Raw genomic sequence first — 26,404 nt, 5'->3', positions numbered from 1 at the left:
ATAGATACAGTATATACTGTAGGGTAGGTACTAGTTATAGCAGTGTGTATAGATACAGTATATACTGTAGGGTAGGTACTAGTTATAGCAGTGTGTATAGATACAGTATATACTGTAGGGTAGGTACTAGTTATAGCAGTGTGTATAGATACAGTATATACTGTAGGGTAGGTACTAGTTATAGCAGTGTGTATGGATACAGTATATACTGTAGGGTAGGTACTAGTTATAAAGTAGCTGTAATGTGTATAGAGCCAGTAGATAGGGTAGGTACCTTTGAGGCAGACCCAGTAGCTCTTCCACTTCCTCCTGGTGGCCGACTCCACCTTCTTGTTCTTCTTGTGAACCAGGAAGTTCTTGACAGCCAGACGGCCCGCCTTCCTCACGGTTCCCTGGGCAACGCTGAGCAGGGGATCTGATTGGTAGGCTGAGCTCATGACGCTCTGTTCGTCACTCAGGGCTGACCCCGCCTCCTCCAGACTCTCTGTCTGACACGAGCTCATCTCCAACTCCTGATCATAACATTAGATTCAAATCAATAAAACGTTATTGTCCCTGAACAAAACAGCAATTTGTTTGCAGCATAAACAACTGAATAACAGACTAAATGGAAACTCAGCAACAACAACGTCCCAAGTTACACCAGGAACGCACAATCCCTCCATCAGTGCTCGGACTGTCCGCAATAGTCTGAGAGCGGCTGGACTGCGGGCTTGCAGGTCTGTTGTAAGGCAGGTCCTCACCAGACACCACCGGCAACAACATTGACTATGGGCACAAACCCAACGTCGCTAGACCAGACAGGACTGGCAAAAACTGCTCTTCACTGACGAGTCGTGGTGTTGTCTCACCAGGGGTGATGGCCGGATTCACGTTTATCGTCAAAGGAATGGGCGTTACACCGAGGCCTGTACTCGATTTGGAGGTGGAGGGTCCGTCATGGTCTGAGGTGGTGTATCACAGCATCATCTGACTGAGCTTGTTGTCATCTCAATGCTGTGTGTTACAGGGAAGACATCCTCCTCCCTCGTGGTACCCTTCCTGCAGGCTCATCCTGACATGACCCTTCAGCATGACAATGCCACCAGTCATACTGCTCGTTCCATGCGTGGAATGTCAGTGTTCTGCCATGGCCAGCAAAGAGCCCGGATCTCAATCCCATTGAGCAGGTCTGGGACCTGTTGGATCGGATGTTGAGGGCTAGGGCCGTTCCCCCCAGAAATGTCCACCAACTTGGAGGTGTAAGTGTCCGGGATCTTGCAGAGATTGGTGAAAGAGTAGGGTAACTGAAGATCTCGTACAACGCTGTGTACTACTCCCTTCACAGAACAGCGCAAACGGGCTCTGACGAAACTAGAAAGAATGTCTAATTTGAAAAACAAACGACTCACAAGTCCTCAACTGGCAGCTTCGTGAAATAGTACCCGCATAACTCCAGTCCCAACGTCAGCAGTGAAGAGGCGACTCCGGGATGCTGGCCTTCTAGGCATCAGTACTGATACTCCAGATACTCAACTAGTCTAAAGAAGGCCAGTTTTATTGCTTCTTTAATCAGCACTACAGTTTTCAGCTGTGCTAACATAATTGCAAAAGTGGTTCTAATGATCAATTAGCCTTTTAAAATGATCATCCTGGATTAGCTAACACAACGTACCATTGGAACACAGGAGTGATGGTTGCTGATAATGGGCCTCTGTACGCCTATGTAGATATTCCATTAAAAATCAGCCGTTTCCAGCTACAATAGTCATTTACAACATTAGCAATGTCAACACTGCATTTCTGACCAATTTGATGATATTTTAATGGAAAAAATGTGCTTTTCTTTCAAAAACAAGGACATTTCTAAATGACACCAAACTTGTATGTGTGTGTGTGTGTGTGTGTGTGTGTGTGTGTGTGTGTGTGTGTGTGTGTGTGTGTGTGTGTGTGTGTGTGTGTGTGTGTGTATGTGTATGTATGTATGTATATATATATATGTGTGTATACACACACACACACACACACACACACACACACACACACACACACACACACACGTACAGTCAAAAGTTTACATACACTTAGGTTGGAGTCATTAAAATGTGTTTTTCAACCACTCCACTATTTTCTTGTTAACAAACTATAGCCAAACTTTTGGCAAGTCGGTTAGGACATCTACTTTGTGCATGACACAAGTAATGTTTCCAATAATTGTTTACAGACAGATGATTTCACTTATAATTCACTGTATCACAATTCCAGTGGGTCAGAAGTTTACATACACTAAGTTGACTGTGCCTTTAAACAGCTTGGATTCCAGAAAAGGATGTCATGGCTTTAGAAGCTTCTGATAGGCTAATTGACATCATTTGAGTCAATTGGAGGTGTACCTGTGGATGTATTTCAAGGTCTACCTTCAGACTCGGTGCCTATTTGCTTACATCATGGGAAAATCAAAAGACCTCAGAAACAATATTGTTGACCTCCACAAGTCTGGTTCATCCTTGGGAGCAATTTCCAAACGCCTGAAGGTACCACATTCATCTGTACAAACAATATTACACAAGTATAAACACCATGGAACCACACAGCCGTCATAACGCTCAGGAAGGAGACGTGTTCTGTCTCCTAGAGACGAACATACTACATCCCAGAACAACAGCAAAGGACCTTGTGAAGATCCTGGAGGAAACAGGTACAAAAGTATCTATATCCACAGTAAAACGAGTCATATATCGACATAACCTGAAAGGCCACTCAGCAAGGAAGAAGCCACTGCTCCAAAACCGCCATAAAAAAGCCAGACTACCGTTGCAACTACACATGGGGACAAAGATCGTACTTTTTGGAGAAATGTCCTCTGGTCTGATGAAACAAAAATAGAACTGTTTGGCCATAATGACCATTGTTATGTTTGGAGGAGAAAGGGGAGGCTTGCAAGCCAAAGAACACCATCCTAACTGTGAAGCACGGGGGTGGCAGCATCATGTTTTGGGGGTGCTTTGCTGCAGGGGGGACTGGTGCACTTCACAAAATATCATGACGAAGGAAAATTGTGTGGATATATTGAAGCAACATCTCAAGACATCAGTTAGGAAGTTAACGCTTGGTCGAAAATGGCTCTTCCAAATGGACAATGACCCCAAGCACACTTCCAAAGTTGTCTTAAGGACAACAAAGTCAAGGTATTGGAATGGCCATCACAAAGCCCTGACCTCAATCCAAAAGAAAATGTGTGGGCAGAACTGCAAAAGCGTGTGCGAGCAAGGAGGCCTACAAACCTGACTCAGTTACACCAGCTCTGTCAGGAGGAATGGGACAAAATTCACCCAACTTATTGTGGGAAGCTTGTATGAAGGCTACCAGAAACGTTTGACCCAAGTTAAACAATTTAAAGGCAATGCTACCAAATACTAATTGAGTGTATGTAAACTTCTGACCCACTGGGAATGTGATGAAAGAAATAAAAGCTGAAATAGTTCTCTCTACTATTATTTTGAACATTTCACATTTTTAAAATAAAACTGGTGATCCTAACTGACCTAAGACACAGCATTTTTACTTGGTTTAAATGTATTTAGTTGAGGTAAACTGGGTTTAAATGTATTTAGTTGAGGTAAACTTCCGACTTCAACTGTATGTGTGTGTGTGTGTATATGTGTGTGTGTGTGTGAACCAGAACCACCACCCACCTGTCTGAAGTTCTCGTAGACCCCCTGGACCCCCTCACTGGCTCCTCCCCCGCTGCTGCTTCCGCTGTCACTGCCAGCGAACAGGCTCCGCCCCGCCGCCGAGCACACGGAGAAGGACATAGACATGGTCTTATAGCGCCGGGACTGATGCTCCGCCCCCGAAGCCGTCACCCCGTCGATGCCACTGTCCTCGTACTCACTGCCCTCTCCAGCAGTCACATCCTGGAAACACACAGGTGAGACACACACGTACAGACACACAGGTGAGACACACAGGTACAGACACACACGTACAGACACACAGGTGAGACACACAGGTACAGTCACACAGGTGAGACACACAGGTACAGTCACACAGGTGAGACACACAGGTGAGACACACAGGTACAGACACACGTACAGTCACACAGGTACAGTCACACACGTACAGACACACAGGTACAGACACACAGGTACAGTCACACAGGTACAGTCACACACGTACAGACACACAGGTGAGACACACAGGTACAGTCACACAGGTGAGACACACAGGTACAGTCACACAGGTGAGACACACAGGTGAGACACACAGGTACAGACACACGTACAGTCACACAGGTACAGTCACACACGTACAGACACACAGGTGAGACACACAGGTACAGTCACACAGGTGAGACACACAGGTACAGTCACACAGGTGAGACACACAGGTACAGTCACACAGGTACAGTCACACACGTACAGACACACAGGTGAGACACACAGGTACAGACACACAGGTGAGACACACAGGTACAGTCACACAGGTGAGACACACAGGTACAGTCACACAGGTACAGTCACACACGTACAGACACACAGGTGAGACACACAGGTACAGTCACACAGGTGAGACACACAGGTACAGTCACACAGGTGAGACACACAGGTAGAGGTGGGACGGACAGACACACACACGTACAAACACACCGGTGAGACGCACACGTACAGACACAAGGGTGAGACACACAAACACATGGGTGAGACACACACGTACAGACACACGCGTGAGACACACACACACACGTACAGACACACGGGTGAGATACACACACACAGGTAACTTTCACAAAGCAGGTGAACGATCTGAGAGACAAGGCCAGAAGGGCCTTCGATGAAGGGCATTCTATGAAGGGCATTCTTCAAAAGGAACATAAAATTCAACATACCAATTAGGATCTGGCTAAAAATACTTGAATCAGTCATAGAGCACATTGCCCTTTATGGTTGTGAGGTCTGGGGTCAGCTCACCAACCAAGACTTCACAAAATGGGACAAACACCAAATTGAGAGACTGCATGCAGGATTCTGCAATATATCCATTGTTTCCAAACAGAATCTCTGAGCTTGAGCAATTTTGACAAAAACAATGGATATATGTTACCCTAAGAGTTGTGTAAAGTTGGTAGAATCTTCAAAATGATTCACAGCTATAATGTCTGCCAAAGGGTGCTTATACCCAGTATGATCTCTGGGGGCGTGAAGACATAGACAAATCAATGGATCCTCATTTTGTATTTCTTAGTCATTTAGAAAATGTTCTTTAACTTTGAAAATGTGGAGCAGGTTGTGTAAATCAGTCGAGGAATGTTTTAATGTAATCTCTTTTTCAGATGACATTTTAAGGCAGCAAAAATGTGAAGACTGTGCAAAGGGGTGTGTAGTCTTTCACGAGCGACTGTGATCCTACAGTACCTGTATGGTCTGTGCTCTGCGGCCCTGCATGGTGTTACAGGAGGCAGCCTGGTGATTGGTCAGGCCCTCAGACAGGCAGTGTGAGCGTCGACAGGGCAGAGTGTACGCTCCGTACGAGTTCCCATCCTCCTCCGACGGAGACAGCATCTTATCGTCCTCTCCCTCCCGGGCTTCGCGGTTAGCGTCATGGTGCCACTTAGCATAGCGTGCCACGGGCCGGCGAGTTGGGGTCTTCTGACCGCCATACAGCTGATCCAGGGAGTTGGCCCTGCCAGCAGCGTCCACACCCTCCAGACCCTCTGGGGACACGAGCCCCAGCAGGCCTTCACAATCAGGGAAGTCCCTGTCGTCTGCCTCCTCGGTGTCGATGATCTCCTCTGTGCTGAAAAAGAGAGAGAATACTTGATTAATTCACACAGATGGAAAAATTTGATTTGAACTGACAAACCTTCAGTTGACTGTTTCTTTTCATTTACATGTTAGTCATTTAGCACATCCAGAGAGACTTGCAGTTAGTACATTCATCTTAAGGTAGCTGGGTGAGACAACCACATATCACAGTCTAACCTGGTGAGATGTTCCTGGCTGAGGTCTGACTTCTCTAACCTGGTGAGATGTTCCCGGCTGAGGTCTGACTTCTCTAACCTGGTGAGATGTTCCCGGCTGAGGTCTGACTTCTCTAACCTGGTGAGATGTTCCCGGCTGAGGTCTGACTTCTCTAACCTGGTGAGATGTTCCCGGCTGAGGTCTGACTTCTCTAACCTGGTGAGATGTTCCCGGCTGAGGTCTGACTTCTCTAACCTGGTGAGATGTTCCTGGCTGAGGTCTGACTTCTCTAACCTGGTAAGATGTTCCTGGCTGAGGTCTGACTTCTCTAACCTGGTGAGATGTTCCCGGCTGAGGTCTGACTTCTCTAACCTGGTGAGATGTTCCTGGCTGAGGTCTGACAGACTGAACTCCAGACTGTGTTCTCTCCACATGTCGGCTGATTTGGACCTCTTCTTCTTAAAGCTGACTCCCTCCCGGGGTTCCCGGGGTTCCCGGGGTCCATCTCTGGTCTTCTGGAGGTAGGTCCCATCCCCAGTGTTATTGTACAGGCCTAGACCTCTGTCCTGGGGGCACTGGGGTCTAGTCCCTGGTGTTGCTGGGTCTAACTGGGGCCCTACAGAGGGGTTGTCCAGGTGGGGCCCTACAGATGGGTTGTCCAGGTGGGGCCCTACAGACGGGTTGTCCAGGTGGGGCCCTACAGATGGGTTGTCCAGGTGGGGCCCTACAGACGGGTTGTCCAGGTGGGTATGGAAGGAGACGGGCCGGAGGTTCATGGCCATACGATCCACCCAAATAGGGAGAAGTCTGACAGGACATTGGTCTGGTTGAAGGGCTCCAGTGCGTGATCCGCTAAGGACTGTGGGATACTAGGGGTGCTGCTGGAACGCGTGGAGGTCTCAGAGTTACGGTGTTCTACTTTGCCCTGAGTGGCGTGGCGGTCGTGGGTGCAGCGGGTGGAACCGGAGCTGGACTGGTGCTTGGAGATGCGGAGGGAACGAGACATGTGTTTGCGGGATAGGTAGCCATGTTGGGTGCCGTAGAAGGCATGGTCGCCGTTCTGGCTCTCCACGTTGCCCATGGTTACAGTCTGAAACAGGAAACGCAGGTAACATCACAGATAAACAACTAATGACGCTATGCAGAGATAGAACAAAGTGTATTAAAACCACACCATTTTAAAATCATAGAGAATCCACAAAAAGTAACACACTATTGCCCTGGATAAAATAACATAGCTGACAATTATAAAAATGTTTTTACTCACTAACAAATTGGATCATGTATTAATGAACCAACCTGCAGTCCGCCGTTGACATCACTGGCACGTTGAGTTTCACCATCAGGCTGTCTATCCAATCACAGAGAGAGAGAGAGAGAGAGAGAGAGAGAGAAAATGGTAGATGGCGTTGTACACCCGAGATCTGGAGGAGAGAGGAAACAGAAACCCTGGTCAGTCATCACAGTAGAACTAAATAATGCAGAGGTTTTACAACGCTAGAGTTTCACTACGACCTGATTAGTTTCACTGCCACCTGATAGAGTTATACTACGACCTGATAGAGTTATACTACTGACCTGATAGAGTTATACTACGACCTGATAGAGTTTGCCACTGCCACCTAGAGATAGAGTTCCACTGCCACCTGATAGAGTTCCACTGCCACCTGATAGAGTTCCACTGCCACCTGATAGAGTTCCACTGCCACCTGATAGAGTGCCACCTATAGTTCCACTGCCACCTGATAGAGTTCCACTGCCACCTGTTCCACTGCCACCTGATAGAGTTCCACTGCCACCTGATAGAGTTCCACTGCCACCTGATAGAGTTCCACTGCCACCTGATAGAGTTCCACTGCCACCTGATAGAGTTCCACTGCCACCTGATAGAGTTCCACTGCCACCTGATAGAGTTCCACTGCCACCTGATAGAGTTCCACTGCCACCTGATAGAGTTTGCCACTGCCACCTGATAGAGTTCCACTGCCACCTGATAGAGTTCCACTGCCACCTGATAGAGTTCCACTGCCACCTGATAGAGTTCCACTGCCACCTGATAGAGTTCCACTGCCACCTGATAGAGTTCCACTGCCACCTGATAGAGTTCCACTGCGACCTGATAGAGTTCCACTGCCGACCTGATAGAGTTCCACTGCCACCTGATAGAGTTATACTGCCGACCTGATAGAGTTCCACTGCCACCTGATAGAGTTCCACGACCTGATAGAGTTCCACTGCGACCTGATAGAGTTCCACTACCGAGTTATACTGACCTGATAGAGTTCCACTACGACCTGATAGAGTTATACTACGACCTGATAGAGTTATACTACGACCTGATAGAGTTATACTACGACCTGATAGAGTTATACTACGACCTGATAGAGTTATACTACGACCTGATAGAGTTATACTACGACCTGATAGAGTTTCACTACGACCTGATAGAGTTACTATGACCTGATAGAGTTATACTACGACCTGATAGAGTTCCACTACGACCTGATAGAGTTATACTACGACCTGATAGAGTTTCACTACGACCTGATAGAGTTATACTACGACCTGATAGAGTTATACTACGACCTGATAGAGTTATACTACGACCTGATAGAGTTATACTACGACCTGATAGAGTTATACTACGACCTGATAGAGTTATACTACGACCTGATAGAGTTATACTACGACCTGATAGAGTTATACTACGACCTGATAGAGTTATACTACGACCTGATAGAGTTTCACTAAGACCTGATAGAGTTATACTACGACCTGATTAGAGTCTCACTACGACCTGATAGAGTTATACTACGACCTGATAGAGTTTATACTACGACCTGATAGAGTTATACTACGACCTGATAGAGTTTCACTAAGACCTGATAGAGTTATACTACGACCTGATAGAGTTATACTGACCTGATAGAGTTATACTACGACCTGATAGAGTTCTACTACGACCTGATAGAGTTATACTACGACCTGATAGAGTTATACTACGACCTGATAGAGTTTCACTACGACCTGATAGAGTTATACTACGACCTGATAGAGTTATACTACGACCTGATAGAGTTATACTACGACCTGATAGAGTTATACTACGACCTGATAGAGTTATACTACGACCTGATAGAGTTATACTACCGACCTGATAGAGTTCACTAGACCTGATAGAGTTATACTACGACCTGATAGAGTTATACTACGAGTTATACCTGACCTGATAGAGTTATACTACGACCTGATAGAGTTATACTACGACCTGATAGAGTTATACTACGACCTGATTACGACCTGACCTAGAGTTATACTACGACCTGATAGAGTTATACTAGTTATACTACGACCTGATAGAGTTTCACTACGACCTGATATAGAGTTATACTACGACCTGATAGAGTTATACTACGACCTGATAGAGTTATACTACGACCTGATAGAGTTATAGAGTTATACTACGACCTGATGTTATAGATAGAGTTATAGTTATACTACGACCTGATAGATAGTTATCACGACCTGATAGAGTTATACTACGACCTGATAGAGTTATACTACGACCTGATAGAGTTATCGACTACCTGATAGAGACGACCTGATAGAGTTATACTAGAGTTATACTACGACCTGATAGAGTTATACTACGACCTGATAGAGTTATACTACGACCTGATAGAGTTCCACTACGACCTGATAGAGTTCCACTACGACCTGATAGAGTTATACTACGAAATGATAGAGTTTCACTGCGACCACATTATACTGTTCCTACTTGTACTGGTTTTACTGGGCTACAACACCTAATAAAACTGTATGAACTGTAAGACTGTGTCACAAACAAATCTGAAACATTGTACCACACACACACACTACAACATTAGTTCTTTACACAGGGATGCTCTGTGGGTAAGATTACCCTTATTGACTAGAAACGGATTAAGTTGACAGTATCAATCTGTCCTCTATTAGACCAGGGTTCAATAGCTCTGTTCAGGGTCACTCTCAGTGACCCTATCCAGCAGAGAGAGAGAGAGAGATTTTGGTCACAACAGATCCTGTTTTAACAGCCTGGTCAAGCCTAGAGCTGGCCTGAGGGTTAACGGAGAAAACCTGTGATTCTAAAACGACCAAGCGGTCACCGCCGCCACTTGTTTTGGTAAATAGATGAAGGATGAAGATAGACAAATGTAACCACTGTCTAGTTCATAAACAGAGCTATGGATGCAAGGATTAATCCAAACGGATGTACCAATCACGGACTGACCAGAGAACAGTTTACAGGGAGAGGTAGGAGTGTAGGACCAAAGCTAACATGCAGCAGAGAGGGAGAGAGGGAGTGAGACAGTTACCCGAGAGAGACAGAGTGAGAGACAGTGAGAGAGAGAGACAGAGAGACAGAGAGAGCGAGACCGAGAGACAGTGAGAGAGACAGAGTGAGAGGGAGAGACCGAGAGACAGTGACCCGAGAGAGAGGGAGAGAGACAGTGACCTGAGAGAGACAAAGAGAGAGAGTGAGAGAGAGCGAGAGAGAGAGACAGTGACCTGAGAGAGAGTGCGAGAGAGAGAGACAGTGACCTGAGAGAGAATGAGAGACAGACCGAGAGAGTGAGAGACAGACCGAGAGAGACAGAGAGTGAGAGACAGACCGAGAGAGACAGAGAGAGTGAGAGACAGACCGAGAGAGACAGAGAGAGTGAGAGAGGTAGAATCGTTCAGGGAGAGAGCTCGTTGGAGCAAAACTAGCATAACACAGAAGTGGTTTCCAATGCTGCCGTGTCTCCTCTGACTCCTCCCATCACACCACTTCACAACAGATCTCTGGCACTGACAGGGGAGAAGAAGTCATCCACTCAGCTCGTCTCTCAATGAGCAGCAGGCATTCAGTCAGCGTGTAAAGTGGAGGACAAGAAAGAGGAGGAGATGATTAAATGGAAGAGAGGAAAGACAGAGGAGGGAAAGATGGAGGACAGAGCACATACATCCTGAGCATGCCTGGGTTAGTTAGAGATGGATCACAGAGCACATACATCCTGAGCATGCCTGGGTTAGTTAGAGATGGGGCACAGAGAAAATACATCCTGAGCATGCCTGGGTTAGTTAGAGATGGAGGACAGAGCACATACATCCTGAGCATGCCTGGGTTAGTTAGAGATGGGTCACAGAGCACATACATCCTGAGCATGCCTGGGTTAGTTAGAGATGGATCACAGAGCACATACATCCTGAGCATGCCTGGGTTAGTTAGAGATGGGGCACAGAGCACATACATCCTGAGCATGCCTGGGTTAGTTAGAGATGGATCACAGAGCACATACATCCTGAGCATGCCTGGGTTAGTTAGAGATGGATCACAGAGCACATACATCCTGAGCATGCCTGGGTTAGTTAGAGATGGATCACAGAGCACATACATCCTGAGCATGCCTGGGTTAGTTAGAGATGGATCACAGAGCACATACATCCTGAGCATGCCTGGGTTAGTTAGAGATGGATCACAGAGCACATACATCCTGAGCATGCCTGGGTTAGTTAGAGATGGGGCACAGAGCACATACATCCTGAGCATGCCTGGGTTAGTTAGAGATGGGGCACAGAGCACATACATCCTGAGCATGCCTGGGTTAGTTAGAGATGGGGCAAGCTGAGCAGCACCAGCTCCTCTGTGTTGGTTGTAGTTTCTATGGCATGAAGCTAGGAGGAGGGAAGGAGGGAGTGGAGGAGGGAGGGAGGTAGGGAGGGGGTACATGGAGAAAGGAGAGAAGTTGCCAGTCAGTCAGTCAATCATCCAGACAGCTAGTCAGTCATAAAGATACTAGTCCATTAGCCACACTGATGGAACAGAGAAGGAAACAACAAACATGACGCTCTTCCCGCTGATGTTCACTCCTTCATGCACCTCTTTTAGGACAGACCCTTTAGGGAGGAATTGTCTTTATGTAGCCAGGACAGAGGAGAGTGATCCCTGTCTTTTACTGTACCGTAGTACACACACACACACACACACACACACACACACACACACACACACACACACACACACACACACACACACACACACACACAGTGAAGAGGGATGGTTACATAAAGGTTGGAGCTGACCCTGTTTTTCTGTGCTCTCCTTCCCTTCCTGTCTCTCTCTCCTTGACCCCTACCTCTCACCATCTCTCCTTCCCTTCCTCTCTCTCTCCTTGACCCCTACCTCTCACCCTCTCTCCTTCCCTTCCTGTCTCTCTCTCCTTGACCCCTACCTCTCACCCTCTCTCCTTCCCTTCCTGTCTCTCTCTCCTTCCCCCACCTCTCCTTCCCCCCATGTCTCTCTCTCCTTGACCCCTACCTCTCACCCTCTCTCCTTCCCCCCACCTCTCCTTCCCCCATCTCTCTCTCTCCTTGACCCCTACCGCTCATCCTCTCTCCTTCCCCCATACCCCTCTCTCCTTCCCCCACCTCTCCTTCCCTTCCTGTCTCTCTCTCCTTGACCCCTATCGCTCACCCTCTCTCCTTCCCCATACCCCTCCCTCCTGCACTAGCCTCTGGATTCAGTGAGGAGCCCGGCCAGGCTTGCACAATGTTGGCAGAGAAAGAGAGACCCAGCAGTAAGACAGACAGCCAGGGTGTTTCCAGGCTTCTGCTCACCCCCCCCACTGGGACAATAGACTCTGGATTTCAGCTCACTACTGATTTCCAAGTTCATCGTTTTAGTGTGTGTCATCGTGTGTGTGTAGATTAAGTCCCATAGCTATAGACAACAGTAAACCCTTTGAAATGGATCCTTGTGAGAACGTACAGTTATGAATATAACTACTGTTCCCTGAAGGAGGGAACGAGGTATAACGCACTATGGGGAGTCAACAACCAATCATATTCACATGAAGGAGGGAACGAGGTATAAACGCACTATGGGGAGTCAACGACCAATCATATTCACCTGAAGGAGGGAACAAGGTATAACGCACTATGGGGAGTCACTGACCAATCATATTCACCTGAAGGAGGGAACAAGGTATAACGCACTATGGGGAGTCACTGACCAATCATATTCACCTGAAGGAGGGAACGAGGTATAACGCACTATGGGGAGTCAACGACCAATCATATTCACCTGAACACACTATGGGGAGTCAAGGCCTCCTGAGCGTGTTTTCACCTTAAGCGACAGGACAGAAGTCATGAGTATCTGGAACTTTTATTGTGAAACCCCATTGCCTACGGTCAGAGGGTCAAACTCCACTGGTTAGCCATTGGCTACACAAGCAGAGCAGAAAGTAGTGTTTTTTTTAGCAAGCAGAAGACCCAAAACCCACAACACCTAGAAAAGACGAGTACTCTCTCCCCACTAACAGACACCTAAGACGGCGCCGAATCTCATAGCCTTCGTGTGCTGTGCTTGAAAAGTGTGTGTGTGTGTGTGTGTGTGTGTGTGTGTGTGTGTGTGTGTGTGTGTGTGTGTGTGTGTTAAAAGCTGCAGTGTTCAGGGTAGCAGAGTGCGTTAGCTGTATACTCCCACTATGAATAAATGAAGGAGGAGAGACAGTAGAGTAGAGAACCATGTTTCAGCTCTCTCTGTCAGATTACAGCGGTGAGTGTTTCCTGGACAAGTCTCAAAGAGCTTTCCACACCTGGAATGTGCCCATCATTCTTCAAAGAACATTCTTCAAGCTCTGTCAAATCGGTAGTTGATCATTGCTAGACAACCATTTTCAGGTCTCGCCATAGATTTTCAAGTAGATTTAAGTCAAAACTGTAACTCGGCCACTTAAGGAACTATTTTCTCGGGAAGCAATTCCAGTGTAGATTTGTACGGTTATTGTCCTGCTGAAAGGTGAATTCGTCTGCCAAGTGTCTGGTGGGAACCAGGGTTTTACTCTAGGATTTTGCCTGGGTTGAGCTAACCTTTTTCCACCACTGTGCAGCCACCAATATGCTTGGAAATATAGAGAGTTGTTACTCAGTCATGTGTTGTATTGGATTAGCCCCAAACATATTGTATTCAGGACAAAAAGTTAATTGCTTTAACACATTTTTGTTTCAGTATTACTTTAGTGACTTGTTGCAAACAGGAGGCATGTTTTGGAATATCTTTTATTCTGTACAGGATTCCTTCTTTCACTCTGTCATTTAGGTTAGCGTTGTGGAGTCACTACAACGTTGGACCTGAGAACCTGAGCCCATGCCTCAGGACTACTTGGCCTGGCGACTCCTGGCTGTCCCCGCCCCCTTCCCACCTGGCCGTGCGGCTGATCTAGTTTCTGCTGTTCTGCCTACGGTTATGGAACCGTGACCTGTTCACCGCACCTGCTATCTTATTCCGGACCTGTGGTTTCCACTCTCTCCACCGCACCTGCTATCTTATCCCGGACCTGTGGTTTCCACCCTCTCTACCGCACCTGCTATCTTATCCGGGACCTGTGGTTTCCACCCTCTCTACCGCACCTGCTATCTTATTCCGGACCTGTGGTTTCCACCCTCTCTACCGCACCTGCTATCTTATCCCGGACCTGTGGTTTCCACCCTCTCTACCGCACCTGCTATCTTATCCCGGACCTGTGGTTTCCACCCTCTCTACCGCACCTGCTATCTTATCCCGGACCTGTGGTTTCCACCCTCTCTACCGCACCTGCTATCTTATCCCGGACCTGTGGTTTCCACCCTCTCTACCGCACCTGCTATCTTATCCCGGACCTGTGGTTTCCACCCTCTCTACCGCACCTGCTATCTTATCCCGGACCTGTGGTTTCCACCCTCTCTACCGCACCTGCTATCTTATCCCGGACCTGTGGTTTCCACCCTCTCTACCGCACCTGCTATCTTATCCCGGACCTGTGGTTTCCACCCTCTCTACCGCACCTGCTATCTTATCCCGGACCTGTGGTTTCCACCCTCTCTACCGCACCTGCTATCTTATCCAGGACCTGTGGTTTCCACCCTCTCTACCGCACCTGCTATCTTATCCCGGACCTGTGGTTTCCACCCTCTCTACCGCACCTGCTATCTTATCCCGGACCTGTGGTTTCCACCCTCTCTACCGCACCTGCTATCTTATCCGGGACCTGTGGTTTCCACCCTCTCTACCGCACCTGCTATCTTATCCCGGACCTGTGGTTTCCACCCTCTCTACCGCACCTGCTATCTTATCCCGGACCTGTGGTTTCCACCCTCTCTACCGCACCTGCTATCTTATCCAGGACCTGTGGTTTCCACCCTCTCTACCGCACCTGCTATCTTATCCCGGACCTGTGGTTTCCACCCTCTCTACCGCACCTGCTATCTTATCCCGGACCTGTGGTTTCCACCCTCTCTACCGCACCTGCTATCTTATCCGGGACCTGTGGTTTCCACCCTCTCTACCGCACCTGCTATCTTATCCCGGACCTGTGGTTTCCACCCTCTCTACCGCACCTGCTATCTTATCCCGGACCTGTGGTTTCCACCCTCTCTACCGCACCTGCTATCTTATCCCGGACCTGTGGTTTCCACCCTCTCTACCGCACCTGCTATCTTATCCCGGACCTGTGGTTTCCACCCTCTCTACCGCACCTGCTATCTTATCCCGGACCTGTGGTTTCCACCCTCTCTACCGCACCTGCTATCTTATCCCGGACCTGTGGTTTCCACCCTCTCTACCGCACCTGCTATCTTATCCCGGACCTGTGGTTTCCACCCTCTCTACCGCACCTGCTATCTTATCCCGGACCTGTGGTTTCCACCCTCTCTACCGCACCTGCTATCTTATCCCGGACCTGTGGTTTCCACCCTCTCTACCGCACCTGCTATCTTATCCCGGACCTGTGGTTTCCACCCTCTCTACCGCACCTGCTATCTTATCCCGGACCTGTGGTTTCCACCCTCTCTACCGCACCTGCTATCTTATCCCGGACCTGTGGTTTCCACCCTCTCTACCGCACCTGCTATCTTATCCAGGACCTGTGGTTTCCACCCTCTCTACCGCACCTGCTATCTTATCCCGGACCTGTGGTTTCCACCCTCTCTACCGCACCTGCTATCTTATCCCGGACCTGTGGTTTCCACCCTCTCTACCGCACCTGCTATCTTATCCCCGGACCTGTGGTTTCCACCCTCTCTACCGCACCTGCTATCTTATCCCGGACCTGTGGTTTCCACCCTCTCTACCGCACCTGCTATCTTATCCCGGACCTGTGGTTTCCACCCTCTCTACCGCACCTGCTATCTTATCCCGGACCTGTGGTTTCCACCCTCTCTACCGCACCTGCTATCTTATCCCGGACCTGTGGTTTCCACCCTCTCTACCGCACCTGCCATCTTATCCCGGACCTGTGGTTTCCACCCTCTCTACCGCACCTGCTATCTTATCCAGGACCTGTGGTTTCCACCCTCTCTACCGCACCTGCTATCTTATCCCGGACCTGTGGTTTCCACCCTCTCTACCGCACCTGCTATCTTATCCCGGACCTGTGGTTTCCACCCTCTCTACCGCACCTGCTATCTTATCCGGGACCTGTGGTTTCCACCCTCTCTACCGCACCTGCTATCTTATTCCGGACCTGTGGTTTCCACCCTCTCTACCGCACCTGCTATCTTATCCCGGACCTGTGGTTTCCACCCTCTCTACCGCACCTGCTATCTTATCCCGGACCTGTGGTTTCCACCCTCTCTACCGCACCTGCTATCTTATTTCCACCCTCTCTACCGCACCTGCTATCTTATCCCGGACCTGTGGTTTCCACCCTCTCTACCGCACCTGCTATCTTATCCCGGACCTGTGGTTTCCACCCTCTCTACCGCACCTGCCATCTTATCCCGGACCTGTGGTTTCCACCCTCTCTACCGCACCTGCCATCTTATCCCGGACCTGTGGTTTCCACCCTCTCTACCGCACCTGCCATCTTATCCCGGACCTGTGGTTTCCACCCTCTCTACCGCACCTGCTATCTTATCCCGGACCTGTGGTTTCCACCCTCTCTACCGCACCTGCTATCTTATCCCGGACCTGTGGTTTCCACCCTCTCTACCGCACCTGCTATCTTATCCCGGACCTGTGGTTTCCACCCTCTCTACCGCACCTGCTATCTTATCCCGGACCTGTGGTTTCCACCCTCTCTACCGCACCTGCTATCTTATCCCGGACCTGTGGTTTCCACCCTCTCTACCGCACCTGCTATCTTATCCCGGACCTGTGGTTTCCACCCTCTCTACCGCACCTGCTATCTTATCCCGGACCTGTGGTTTCCACCCTCTCTACCGCACCTGCTATCTTATCCCGGACCTGTGGTTTCCACCCTCTCTACCGCACCTGCTATCTTATCCCAGACCTGTGGTTTCCACCCTCTCTACCGCACCTGCTATCTTATCCCGGACCTGTGGTTTCCACCCTCTCTACCGCACCTGCTATCTTATCCCGGACCTGTGGTTTCCACCCTCTCTACCGCACCTGCTATCTTATCCAGGACCTGTGGTTTCCACTCTCTACCGCACCTGCTATCTTATCCCGGACCTGTGGTTTCCACTCTCTCTACCGCACCTGCTATCTTATCCCGGACCTGTGGTTTCCACCCTCTCTACCGCACCTGCTATCTTATCCCGGACCTGTGGTTTCCACTCTCTCTACCGCACCTGCTATCTTATCCCGGACCTGTGGTTTCCACTCTCTCTACCGCACCTGCTATCTTATTCCGGACCTGTGGTTTCCACCCTCTCCACCTGCAGTCTCGACCTCTGAATGCTTGTCTATGAAAGGCCACATGCCATTTACTCCTGAGGTGCTGACCTGTTGCACCCTCGACAACCACTGTGATTATTATTTGACCCTGCTGGTCATCTATGAACGTTTAAACATCTTGAAAAACAATCTGGCCTTAAATGGCCACGTACTGTTATAATCTCCACCGGGACAGCCAGAAGAGGACTGGCCACCCCTCAGAGCATGGTTCCTCTCTGCCCGGCACAGCCAGAAGAGGACTGGCCACCCCACAGAGCCTGGTTCCTCTCTACCCGGCACAGCCAGAAGAGGACTGTCCACCCCTCAGAGCCTGGTTCCTCTCTACCCGGCACAGCCAGAAGAGGACTGGCCACCCCTCAGAGCCTGGTTCCTCTCGACCCGGCACAGCCAGAAGAGGACTGGCCACCCTCAGAGCCTGGTTCCTCTCTACCTGGCACAGCCAGAAGTGGACTGGCCACCCCTCAGAGCATGGTTCCTCTCTACCTGGCACAACCAGAAGAGGACTGGCCACCCCTCATAGCCTGGTTCCTCTCTACCCGGCACAGCCAGAAGAGGACTGGCCACCCCTCATAGCATGGTTCCTCTCTACCTGGCACAGCCAGAAGAGGACTGGCCACCCCTCAGAGCCTGGTTCCTCTCTACCCGGCACAGCCAGAAGAGGACTGGCCACCCCACAGAGCCTGGTTCCTCTCTACCTGGCACAGCCAGAAGAGGACTGGCCACCCCTCAGAGCATGGTTCCTCTCTACCCGGCACAGCCAGAAGAGGACTGGCCACCCCTCATAGCCTGGTTCGTCTCTAGGTTTCTGCCTTTCTAGGGAGTTTTCCTGGCCACTGTGCTTCTACATCTGCATTGCTCTTTAGGGTTTTAGGCTGGGTTTCTGTATAAGCACTTTGTGACATCAGCTGATGTAAAACTGGCTTTATAAATACATTTGATTAAATTGTTGATTTCTCCTATCAGAGCCATTAAACTCTACACTTGTTGTATTCAGTGCATGTGACTAATAAAGTTTGTTTTGATTTGAAACCGCTCAGGATTTCACCATGAGGCAAATGGTGGTTTCAAAACAGTTAGACTTTACTGTGAAATGCTAACTTACAAGTCACATTTCCTTTCTCTCCGGCAACTGAGTTAGGAAGGACACCTGTTATCTTTGTAGTGACTGGGTGTGTTGATACACCATCCAAAGTGTAATTAATAACGTCACCATGATCAAAGGGATTTTCATTTCTGCATTATTTTACCCATCTACCAATAAGTCCTCTTCTTTGAGAGGCATTGGAAAACCATTGAAAACCATTGGAAAACCATTGGAAAACCTCCTGGTCTTTGTGGTTAAATGTGTGTTTGAAATTCATTGCTCAACCTTAAAATGGGAATACAGATGGAGGCAATCACACCAAAATCATGCTAAAACACTATTTCACACAGAGTGTTGACTCCTGAACTTATTTATGCTTTACATTTTTTCAAATTAATTTGTAAAGATTTCTAAAAACATTATTCCACTTTGACATTATGGGATATTGTGTGTAGGCCAGTGACAATACAACTCAATTTAATCCACTTTAAATTCAGGCTGTAACACAACAACATGTGGGGAAAAAGACAGAAGGCATCCAGTCTGTTGAAGTGGTGTTTTTGAGGATTCACTATAGTGAGATAAATAGAAAAGCTGTAGATCTATACTAAATCTTGGGAGTGTTTCTGTAGTGGAGTAGAACTGGAGAGTTCCCCTGTTGAATATTTAGCACATTAATTGCTGTAATACTAAAAAAGGTGATTAATTGCTCACTTGGTTTCCTTTTTTTAACCCACTGATCTCCCACGTCGCACACTTTGGGAATACAGGTCAAATATTGAATTGTGGAATGTGGTGTTCCGTGCTCCCAGTAAACTCACTCCCTCCCTCCGTCAGTCAGTCTCCCTCGCTCCGCCAGTAAGTCTCCCTCCCTCCCTCGGTTAGTCAGTCTCCCTCCCTCCTCGGTTAATCTCCCTCCCTCTGTCAGTCAGTCTCCCTCCCTCCCTCGGTTAGTCAGTCTCCTCCCTCCCTCGGTTAGTCTCCCTCCCTCCGTCAGTCAGTCTCCCTCCTCTGTCTCCCTCCCTCCATCAGTCAGTCTCCTCCCTCCATCAGTCAGTCTCCCTCCCTCCCTCCATCAGTCAGTCTCCCTCCCTCCCTCCATCAGTCAGTCTCCTCCCTCCCTCCATCAGTCAGTCTCCCTCCCTCCCTCCATCAGTCAGTCTCCCTCCCTCCCTCCATCAGTCAGTCTCCCTCCCTCCTGTCAGTCCGTCTCCCTCCCTCCTGTCAGTCCGTCTCCCTCCCTCCCTCCCTCCCTCCGTCCGTCATTCCAGTCTCTCTCCCTCCGTCAGTCAGTCTCCCTCCCTCCGTCCGTCCGTCAGTCTCCCTCCCTCCGTCCGTCCGTCAGTCAGTCTCCCTCCCTCCGTCCGTCAGTCAGTCTCCCTCCCTCCGTCCGTCAGTCAGTCTCCCTCCCTCCGTCCGTCAGTCAGTCTCCCTCCCTCCGTCCGTCAGTCAGTCTCCCTCCCTCCGTCCGTCAGTCAGTCTCCCTCCCTCCCTCCGTCCGTCCGTCAGTCAGTCTCCCTCCCTCCGTCCGTCAGTCAGTCTCCCTCCCTCCGTCCGTCAGTCAGTCTCCCTCCCTCCGTCCGTCAGTCAGTCTCCCTCCCTCCCTCCGTCCGTCAGTCAGTCTCCCTCCCTCCGTCCGTCCGTCAGTCAGTCTCCCTCCCTCCCTCGGTTAATCTCCCTCCCTCTGTCAGTCAGTCTCCCTCCCTCCCTCGGTTAGTCAGTCTCCCTCCCTCCCTCGGTTAGTCTCCCTCCCTCCGTCAGTCAGTCTCCCCTCCCTCTGTCTCCCTCCCTCCATCAGTCAGTCTCCCTCCCTCCATCAGTCAGTCTCCCTCCCTCCCTCCATCAGTCAGTCTCCCTCCCTCCCTCCATCAGTCAGTCTCCCTCCCTCCCTCCATCAGTCAGTCTCCCTCCCTCCCTCCATCAGTCAGTCTCCCTCCCTCCTGTCAGTCCGTCTCCCTCCCTCCTGTCAGTCCGTCTCCCTCCCTCCCTCCGTCTCCCTCCCTCCCTCCGTCCGTCATTCAGTCTCTCTCCCTCCGTCAGTCAGTCTCCCTCCCCGTCCGTCAGTCAGTCTCCCTCCCTCCGTCCGTCAGTCAGTCTCCCTCCCTCCGTCCGTCAGTCAGTCTCCCTCCCTCCGTCCGTCAGTCAGTCTCCCTCCCTCCGTCCGTCAGTCAGTCTCCCTCCCCTCCGTCCGTCCGTCAGTCTCCCTCCCTCCGTCCGTCCGTCCGTCAGTCAGTCTCCCTCCCTCCGTCCGTCAGTCAGTCTCCCTCCCTCCGTCCGTCAGTCAGTCTCCCTCCCTCCCTCCGTCCGTCCGTCAGTCTCCCTCCCTCCCTCCGTCCGTCCGTCAGTCTCCCTCCCTCCCTCCGTCCGTCCGTCAGTCAGTCTCCCTCCGTCCGTCCGTCAGTCTCCCTCCCTCCGTCCGTCCGTCCGTCTCCCTCCCTCCCTCCGTCCGTCAGTCAGTCTCCCTCCCTCCGTCCGTCAGTCAGTCTCCCTCCCTCCGTCCGTCAGTCAGTCAGTCTCCCTCCCTCCGTCCGTCCGTCAGTCAGTCAGTCTCCCTCCCTCCGTCAGTCAGTCTCCCTCCCTCCGTCAGTCAGTCTCCTCCCTCCGTCAGTCTGTCTCCCTCCCTCCGTCAGTCTGTCTCCCTCCCTCCCTCCCTCAGTCAGTCAGTCAGTCTCCCTCCCTCCGTCAGTCAGTCTCCCTCCCTCCGTCAGTCGGTCTCCCTCCCTCCATCAGTCTCCCTCCCTCAGTCAGTCTCCCTCCCTCCGTCAGTCAGTCAGTCAGTCTCCCTCCCTCCGCCAGTCAGTCAGTCAGTCAGTCTCCCTCCGTCAGTCAGTCTCCCTCCCTCCCTCCGTCCGTCAGTCAGTCTCCCTCCGTCCATCAGTCACTCAGTCTCCTCCCTCCGTCAGTCAGTCAGTCTCCCTCAGTCAGTCAGTCAGTCCCCCTCCCTCCGTCAGTCAGTCAGTCCCCCTCCGTCCGTCAGTCAGTCTCCCTCCTCCCTCCCTCCCTCCCTCAGTCAGTCTCCCTCCCTCCGTCCGTCAGTCTCCCTCCCTCCGTCAGTCAGTCTCCCTCCCTCAGTCAGTCTCCCTCCCGTCAGTCTCCCTCCCTCCCTCCATCCATCAGTCTCCCTCCGTCAGTCAGTCTCCCTCCCTCAGTCAGTCTCCTTCCCTCCCTCCGTCAGTCAGTCAGTCTCCCTCCCTCAGTCAGTCTCCTTCCCTCAGTCAGTCTCCCTCCCTCCGTCAGTCAGTCTCCTTCCCTCAGTCAGTCTCCCTCCCTCCCTCAGTCAGTCTCCCTCCCTCCATCTGTCCAGTCTCCCTCCGTCAGTCAGTCTCCTTCCCTCCCTCCGTCAGTCAGTCAGTCCCCCTCCCTCCGTCAGTCAGTCTCCCTCCCTCTGTCAGTCAGTCTCCCTCCCTCAGTCAGTCAGTCAGTCTCCCTCCCTCAGTCAGTCAGTCAGTCTCCCTCCCTCCGCCAGTCAGTCAGTCTCCCTCAGTCAGTCAGTCAGTCTCCCTCCCTCCGCCAGTCAGTCTCCCTCCCTCCGTCAGTCAGTCAGTCAGTCAGTCAGGGAGGGAGGGAGGGAGGGAGGGAGGGAGGAGGGAGACTGACTGACTGACTGACTGACTGACTGACTGACAGTCAGTCTCCTCCCTCTCTCTGTCGGTCTCCCTCCCTCTCTCGGTCGGTCGGTCAGTCAGTCAGTCAGTCAGTCAGTCAGTCAGTCAGTCAGTCAGTCAGTCAGTCAGTCAGTCAGTCAGTCAGTCAGTCAGTCAGTCAGTCAGTCAGTCAGTCAGTCAGTCTCCTCCTCCCTCCCTCCCTCCCTCAGTCAGTCAGTCTCCCTCCCTCAGTCAGTCAGTCTCCCTCCCTCCCTCCCTCAGTCAGTCAGTCTCCCTCCGTCCGTCAGTCAGTCTCCCTCCCTCCTCCGTCAGTCAGTCTCCCTCCCCTCCCTCCGTCAGTCAGTCTCCCTCCGTCAGTCAGTCTCCCTCCCTCCCTCCGTCAGTCAGTCTCCCCTCCGTCAGTCAGTCTCCCCTCCCTCCGTCAGTCAGTCAGTCTCCCTCCATCAGTCAGTCAGTCTCCTCCATCAGTCAGTCAGTCAGTATCCCTCCCTCCGTCAGTCAGTCTCCCTCAGTCAGTCAGTCTCCCTCCCTCCGTCAGTCAGTCAGTCTCCCTCCCTCCCTCCCTCCGTCAGTCAGTCAGTCTCCCTCCCTCCGTCAGTCAGTCAGTCAGTCTCCCTCCGTCAGTCAGTCAGTCAGTCTCCCTCCGTCAGTCAGTCAGTCTCCCTCCGTCAGTCAGTCAGTCTCCCTCCGTCCCTCCATCCGTCAGTCAGTCAGTCAGTCAGTCTCCTCCCTCCGCCAGTCAGTCAGTCAGTCTCCTCCCTCCGTCAGTCAGTCAGTCAGTCTCCCTCCCTCCGTCAGTCAGTCAGTCAGTCAGTCAGTCAGTCTCCCTCCCTCCGTCCAGTCAGTCAGTCTCCCTCCCTCCGTCAGTCAGTCAGTCTCCCTCCCTCCGCCAGTCAGTCTCCCTCAGTCAGTCAGTCTCCCTCAGTCAGTCAGTCTCCCTCCCTCCGTCAGTCAGTCAGTCAGTCTCCCTCCCTCCCGTCAGTCAGTCAGTCTCCCTCCGCAGTCAGTCAGTCTCCCTCCGTCCAGTCAGTCAGTCTCCCTCCGTCCCTCCCATCCGTCAGTCAGTCAGTCAGTCAGTCTCCCTCCCTCCGCCAGTCAGTCAGTCAGTCTCCCTCCCTCCGCCAGTCAGTCAGTCAGTCTCCCTCCCTCCGCCAGTCAGTCAGTCAGTCAGTCAGTCAGTCTCCTCCCTCCGTCAGTCAGTCAGTCTCCTCCCTCCGTCAGTCAGTCAGTCTCCTCCCTCCGCCAGTCAGTCTATCCTCCCTTTCAGATGGCTAAGTATTGCACCTGTTCTACCATTACTCTACCTCCTTCTCATGTAACCTCTCATAGTATTGCACCTGTTCTACCATTACTCTACCTCCATTTCCTTCTCATGTAACCTCTCATAGTTTTGCCATACAGGACGTCCCTGCTGTCGCTTGCTTTCCTCTGACGTTTTTCCCAACTGTTAACGACGACGACGACGGCGACGTAGTGGTGGAGAGGCGTCTCAGAGAAAACAATACAGGACTATCTTGCTCTCATTTAAAGGCACAATATGGCAAATTGCTAAGTGAAAAGAATTGGAGTGTAAAATGTTGTGTTGGCGTTACGACAGAGTCTGGGCAATTGGATAATTGGGTCACAGCAAGCGAGAACAAGCCTGTTTCTCCCTGTTCTCTTCTCTTCCTTCAGGACACAGTTAGATAGCTGTTACAGCAGTCACATGGTCATTCCTATAGCTAGCTGTTACAGCAGTCACATGATCATTCCTATAGCTAGCTGTTACAGCAGTCACATGGTCATTCCTATAGCTAGCTGTTACAGCAGTCACATGTTCATTCCTATAGCTAGCTGTTACAGCAGTCACATGGTCATTCCTATAGCTAGCTGTTACAGCAGTCACATGGTCATTCCTATAGCTAGCTGTTACAGCAGTCACATGGTTCATTCCTATAGCTAGCTGTTACAGCAGTCACATGTTCATTCCTATAGCTAGCTGTTACAGCAGTCACATGGTCATTCCTATAGCTAGCTGTTACAGCAGTCACATGATCATTCCTACAGCTAGCTGTTACAGCAGTCACATGGTCATTCCTATAGCTAGCTGTTACAGCAGTCACATGATCATTCCTACAGCTAGCTGTTACAGCAGTCACATGGTCATTCCTATAGCTAGCTGTTACAGCAGTCACATGATCATTCCTACAGCTAGCTGTTACAGCAGTCACATGATCATTAAATAAATAAGCAGAGTGAATTCCAGTTCTGTTCTGTTTCTTTAGGACACCGTTTTCTAGCTGCTAATTACTATTTACGTCATTAAGCAGACGCTCTTATCCAGAACGACTTTACAGGAGAAATAAGGGTTAAGTCCCTTGCTCAAGGGCACATCGATCGATTTTTCAGCTCGTCGGCTAGGGATTCAAACCAGCAACCTTTCAGTTACTGGTCCAACGCTCTTATATCGCTAAGCTACCTGGATATATAACATGGATATATGTTAGGTTAACCTTACTACTATAGTACTGTATGGGGAGGTTCATTGGCAATAGTAGCTGGGCTCTCAAAGAGACAGACAGACAGAGACAGAGAGAGAGAGATTCATATGCAGTAATGAATTCCAGCCACCCATGACTCTGGTGGGGAAGAATAGGTTTATTGTAGGGGCCACATTAGCAACTGTGTAGCAACAGGAAGACACAGGAATGATTGTGGATCTCACCACTATGGCTTCACTGACACAACAAAGTATCCTCTCTAGCCCATAACCCAGAGGATAGACCATCCTGTCCCCTAGATTATAAACACATTTAACACTATGACCAAGAATGCTTAGTGGATCTCGATACAAAGTGAACGGTATTTAATATATAAACATTATTTCTGGGGCAACTAACTACCAGGCCCGAGAGATGTATACACAGGGGAAAAACCCCATACGGGGTCAACGTAATGAGGAACACTAACCGTGCCCGTTATCCCCAGTTCCTTTTGAATATCTAGGACAGTGAAGTTGTTTTCTCTCAGGCGTCTAGGACAGAGGGCTTGCAGAGAGATGACATGCTATCTCTTCCACCCTGCAGCTGAAAAAGTTCAAATGTAGCTTGGAGGGAACATCTATCTCTCTCTCTCTCTCTCTCTGCTCGGTCACCTGTCTGCTCTACATAACGAAAAAAGTAAACCTTGTGTCCCAAATGGCACACTATTTCTTATAGGGCCCCGGACAAAGTAGTGCACAAAGCCACGCTAACGTTGCTCCAGTGTAACGGATGTGAAACGGCTAGTTTAGTTAGCGGTGTGCGCTAAATAGCGTTTCAATCGGTTACGTCACTTGCTCTGAGACCTTGAAGTAGTAGTTCTCCTTGCTCTGCAAGGGCCGCGGCTTTGTGGAGCGATGGGTAACGATGCTTCGAGGGTGACTGTTGTCGTTGTGTGCAGAAGGTCCCTGGTTCGCGCCCGGGTATGGGCGAGGGACGGTTTAAAAGTATACTGTTACACCAGTCCACAGCGCAAAGCCACGCTAACGTTGCTCCAGTCCACAGCGCAAAGCCACGCTAACGTTGCTCCAGTCCACAGCGCAAAGCCACGCTAACGTTGCTCCAGTCCACAGCGCAAAGCCACGCTAACGTTGCTCCAGTCCACAGCGCAGAGCCACGCTAACGTTGCTCCAGTCCACAGCGCAGAGCCACGCTAACGTTGCTCCAGTCCACAGCGCAGAGCCACGCTAACGTTGCTCCAGTCCACAGCGCAGAGCCACGCTAACGTTGCTCCAGTCCACAGCGCAGAGCCACGCTAACGTTGCTCCAGTCCACAGCGCAGAGCCACGCTAACGTTGCTCCAGTCCACAGCGCAAAGCCACGCTAACGTTGCTCCAGTCCACAGCGCAGAGCCACGCTAACGTTGCTCCAGTCCACAGCGCAGAGCCACGCTAACGTTGCTCCAGTCCACAGCGCAAAGCCAAAAACAAAATAATGTAAAAAAGATCCTGGGAGCAGACATCAGAAATCCCCCAGAAAAATGGGATTAGAAAATAGTGTATCAACAATTTTTTCGCTAGCCTAAAGAGAATAATGCCACTGCTGAAATCACAGCA

At 50.5% G+C, this 26,404-nt stretch overlaps 1 protein-coding gene across 1 annotated transcript in view; it reads right to left on the bottom strand.

Annotated features, from left to right (window-relative positions):
* The window catches only part of LOC118381030 (rho guanine nucleotide exchange factor TIAM1-like), a 267,860-nt gene that overhangs the window by 182,506 nt on the left and 58,950 nt on the right, over window positions 1-26,404 (bottom strand). Inside the window, 6 exon segments of the mRNA XM_052468677.1 lie at window positions 275-512; window positions 3,675-3,896; window positions 5,394-5,775; window positions 6,312-6,741; window positions 6,744-7,029; window positions 7,239-7,363. Coding sequence (XP_052324637.1) covers window positions 275-512; window positions 3,675-3,896; window positions 5,394-5,775; window positions 6,312-6,741; window positions 6,744-7,020 — 1,549 coding nt within the window. The 5' untranslated portion in view covers window positions 7,021-7,029; window positions 7,239-7,363.

This window comes from Oncorhynchus keta, chromosome 18, assembly GCF_023373465.1.
Source record: "Oncorhynchus keta strain PuntledgeMale-10-30-2019 chromosome 18, Oket_V2, whole genome shotgun sequence".
Classification (NCBI taxonomy): Eukaryota; Metazoa; Chordata; class Actinopteri; order Salmoniformes; family Salmonidae; genus Oncorhynchus; species Oncorhynchus keta.
Note: the sequence above shows the minus strand (reverse complement) of the source record. Positions and strands in the feature narration are given on the sequence as shown.